The sequence below is a fragment of the Drosophila suzukii genome (genome assembly GCF_043229965.1).
Source record: "Drosophila suzukii chromosome Y unlocalized genomic scaffold, CBGP_Dsuzu_IsoJpt1.0 scf_Y1, whole genome shotgun sequence".
NCBI lineage: Eukaryota > Metazoa > Arthropoda > Insecta > Diptera > Drosophilidae > Drosophila > Drosophila suzukii.
The window spans coordinates 2,179,736-2,184,007 of record NW_027255895.1 but is presented as its reverse complement, the minus strand read 5'-3'; the positions used below and the strand labels follow the sequence as shown (position 1 = coordinate 2,184,007).

Sequence of the window (4,272 nt, the reverse complement as noted above, 5' to 3'; positions counted from 1 at the left end):
TATTCGGCGACGACACTCCTAGCAAAAGAGAACTCTGGGATTGCGACACTCGTGTGAAAAATGCCCAGCCTGCGCACAATTCCTGCAGGCTAATCTGAAGTTTGGCACTATTGGCAAGATCCCCTCCCGAGGAACTATTTCCGGGACCGCGGTGGCCGTTGTGGGTCTTCGTCGAGGTGGTCGTGCTGTATTTTGGCGACCCGTTGGTGGCGCTCCTGAGTACGACGGGATCTGGTCGATTCTCCTCGTCGGTGGCTGCAGTTCAGCCAGCATCCTTGCATGACTTTCTGTGTCTCGATCGCGGGTGACTTCATAATTTACCGCCAAGGCGGTCAGTTGCTCCAGGGCTGTAGGTTTTTATAAATCCTTTCTAACTCCAGTTCCGGATGATATCCTGCTCTGTGCATCATCAATCGAACATTTACAAGATATTGCTTAAATGTTTCTCCTTGTCGCTGGTGCCTGGTGCGGATCTCAACCTCTAGCCTCTGAAAATACCTCGGAGGCAGGAAAAAGTCAAGAAATGCCTTGAAGTTTTTCCAGGATTCTCCCAGTAGCTGGCTTGCCCTGAACCAGTGTTCGGCCGTGCCTGTGAAAAGACCAGGGATGGCCTGCGGCTTCTTCTCAACGTTGACTTCGTAAGCCGTGGCTCGTTCCTTTAAAGGTGATTCGCCGATTTAAATTTTTCTCGACGGCGATGTAGAAAACTTGACGTAGTGGAAAAAAACTCAGCGGAAAATGTGTTGACTCGGCGACGGTTATTTTCCTATTCTCTTGCTTTGATTCCGATGACTGTACTTGTAGTCGATTGTTGACCTCAGACGGCGCGCTTGGAGTGCAACTTTGGGATCGCTGGTCTTTGTAAAGCAGCAACAGTTGTCCAAGGCGGCTGATAACTTTGCTGCAAAGTTAGCACCCAAGTACGAGGGGCCGTACAAGGTGGTCAAATTCATTTCGGCCACGATCGTGCGTTTGCAGCACACACGAACTAAACAACGCAGGACAGCATCGCTCGAAGACCTGAAGGAAGCAGTCGACGATCCGGAGACCCAGAGTCCGGTACCGGTAGAAGAGGACAGCCCAGACGAAGCCAAGACTACAGAGCAGGTTTAGTGGTCGGGTGACCCTAAACTCCAACGCAGAAAGCCCGCACCACGGCCTCATCGTTGAGAAAAATAAAACAAGCCAGAGGTCCCTAAGGGGAAACTCAATGTTTCCAGTGCCCACCGTAGCTTAGCCCCTCTAACTACAAGCTAACAAAAACTAAAACGGTAGCCCCCTTTCACAAACTAAAAACTAATAAAAGGTTATTTCCCCCACCAGATATGGCATCGGGCGATTTCCCCGATTGGAGGCACCTGGTGCGGTGCGTGGAGGAGGCCATTGGGCCGTGCCCTGGCCAGTGAAAGTGAAAAACAAGATGGCTGCGCTGTGGGGAGTATGAATTAGCTTCTCCCTAACTTGTGCTTCTAAAATCTCGCGGCCTGATTGGTTCACCTATAGAGGGCCCGCTCTCTCTCTCTCTTCGCTATGCTTGCTTTGCTTGTGTCTGTATGTGAATAACGAGAGCTGCTGGCCACGTGATCTCTTACCTCTGACAACCTCTCGTTTTAGGTAATGTTTGGTCTTGATTTGGGTATACTTATATAAGTTCTCCAGCCTGTGTCTTGCTTATATATATATATATTTGTTGATTCTGGTTCCAGATTTCCATGTCCCTCGATATTTATTCATCTCCTTGCATACCCACTTTTCAAAAAAATTTCGCTCTTATATGGCTGTATCCAAAAACAAAGTAACCAGATGGGTCTTTAGGCCATATAATCATCTAAAATTCGTAAGCCCCAAGTCCCTGTTCGGGCGCCAGACTTTGAAGAAGTTTCTTAGGCTGGGGTGAAGCTCGGTCACGCCAGGATCTCTTTACAGACAAATTTGTAAAGATTGGGACTAGGGTCTTCGATGAGCGGTGGGCTGACGTGAGATGGAGGGTGTCAGCCACCGGGTTACTGAGTAGACCACAGTTTTGATTTGGATATCAAAGAGCGAAGGTGGTCAGCGGTAGCGCGTACTGGGTCTGGCTCGTGGCGCTCGTAATGATGGGACGGAGAGGGAATCGATTAGGGGACACGCCTTGCAATTCTAGGGCATGTGGCTGCCTTACATGGAAATCCGCCAGCACTCGCTGTCGGGCCAAGCTATGCGGCCGGCTGAGCCTGACCTCGGACAAAACATCTTGTTTAATAAATCTAAGTATTAACGTTGGAGGGCATTTTTGGGCCGACTTAAGTGTGGGCATGAAAATATAGTGTATTTCTAAACTTCAAGTTGATCTTTGATTTTTATTACATTTTTAAACATTTTTGTATTTGCTTTGATTTAGCTTTGACAAAATATATATGTAAGTTTCGTTGTATTTTGGGTTTTATTTAAATGTTGTAATGAACTGATTTTTATGGTCTGCTCGCTACGAGATTCGCGCAGCTAGCTCAGTATATTGTGTGTTCGTCCCACCAAATTTATATTAACGTGACCGCCCAGTAGCTCAGTGAGAAAGCACAGAATTCACGGGTTCGTATTGGGTTTATTGCGGGTATATTATTACAAGTGTCTTAGTCGCTTGGTTGGCCTTGACTCGTTGCTTGTGACCTTCGGTACTTCCGACGGTCCTGATTGACTCGACGACCTCTCGCCTTGATGACTCGGTGCTCCAGTCCTGTAGCTCCCCGAAGATACTCGCAGCTCCCTGAAGATCCTCGCCGCTCCCTGAAGATCCTCGCAGTTCCCTGAAGACGCTCGCTCGCTGTTCGCTTCTCACGCGTGACTTGGTGACTGCTGGTACCGACTCGGACTCGCGAGGGGTATCGGCCGTACGGGCTTAGGGGAGCGTCACCCAGGCCTATCCTCCTGGATCATTTGAAGTACCTCCAAGGGCTGACAGCGCATCTGCGACAATGTTCTGGCTCCCGCGCCGATATGTGACGTCAAACTGATACTGTTGCAGTTCTAACGCCCAGCGTGCGATTCGGCCGGTGGGATTATCGATTGAGTTGAGCCACTTTAGTGCGAGATGGTCCGTTATCACCTCAAATCGATACCATTCTAGGTAACACCTAAGCTTCCTTACGGCCCATATAATGGCCAGGCATTCCTTCTCAGTGGCTGAATATTTCTCTTCAGCGGCGATGAGGCGTCTGCTAGCGAATGCGATGACGCGTTCCTCTCCCTGGATATTCTGGGTTAGGACAGCTCCTATCCCTATGTCGCTGGCGTCTGTTTATAAGACAAACTTTTAATTAAAATCCGGACAGGCGAGCACAGGTGCCTCCGTGAGCTTCCGTTTCAATTCTTCGAACACGTCTTGTTGATCCAGTTGCCATTGCCGTTTCTTTCCTTTCTTCAGCAACAGAGGCATGGGTTGCACGATGCTGGCAAAGTTGGGTACAAATCTCCTGTACCATGACGCGATACCCAGACATCTTCGTAGTTCCTTGCATGTGGTGGGCGGACTCAGTTGCCGTACTGCCAACATCTTGTCGGGATCAGTGTGGATTCCTTCCTTGCTGATGACGTGCCCCAGGTATATCAGGCTGCGCCTAAAGAAACTGAATTTCTTTGCATTGAGGCGAAGATTCGCCTTTTATAGCCGTCGGAATACCTCTTGAAGATGCTGCACATGCTTTTCTAAAGTGCGTCCGATGATAAATATATTATCTAGGTACGCAAACGCGTTGGGCTCCATGTCGGGTCCTATTAAGCTGTCGATCGCCCGCTGGAATGTGGCTGGTGCTGAATGGAGCCCAAACGGCATGACTTTCCAGTGATCCAGTCCCCTTCCTGGAACTGTAAGTGCAGTGCACTTGCGACTCGTTCTGGCCATGGGGATTTGCCAATATCCGCTCTTCAGGTCAAGAGTTGAGATGTTCTTTGCGTGGCGCAACCACTCCAGAATGTGAGTTATCCTATGCAGCGGGTCGCATCGGGGATTGAATGGGCATTCAGTTGCCGAAAATCAACACATAATCTCATCTCTCCCGATATCTTGCCCACGAGTACAATAGGGGAGCTATGGGGGCTCCGAGAAGGCTCTATCGTCGATCTGCTCATCAATAATCCTTTGCATTGCGGGATTCTTGGGAAAATACCTCTGTTTGATGGGCTTATCATCCCGCATTCTGATCGAGTGTTCGGAGATGTGTGACACTCCGGTCAGTCCGTCGAATTTGGCCAATTCCTCTTGTAGAAATTTGTGCACCCAGGGTTCTAAAACTTCCG

General features: G+C 49.2%; 1 protein-coding gene across 1 annotated transcript; it reads right to left on the bottom strand.

The window, feature by feature from the left end:
- Positions 1–3,289: 3,289 nt before the first annotated feature.
- Positions 3,290–3,675, bottom strand: LOC139353954 (uncharacterized). Its single transcript, XM_070998152.1, has 2 exons — positions 3,656–3,675; positions 3,290–3,593 (listed from the first exon to the last, which is right to left on the bottom strand). Exons 1-2 carry the CDS (start codon positions 3,673–3,675, stop codon positions 3,290–3,292), a joined length of 324 nt encoding a protein of 107 aa, XP_070854253.1.
- Positions 3,676–4,272: the final 597 nt, after the last annotated feature.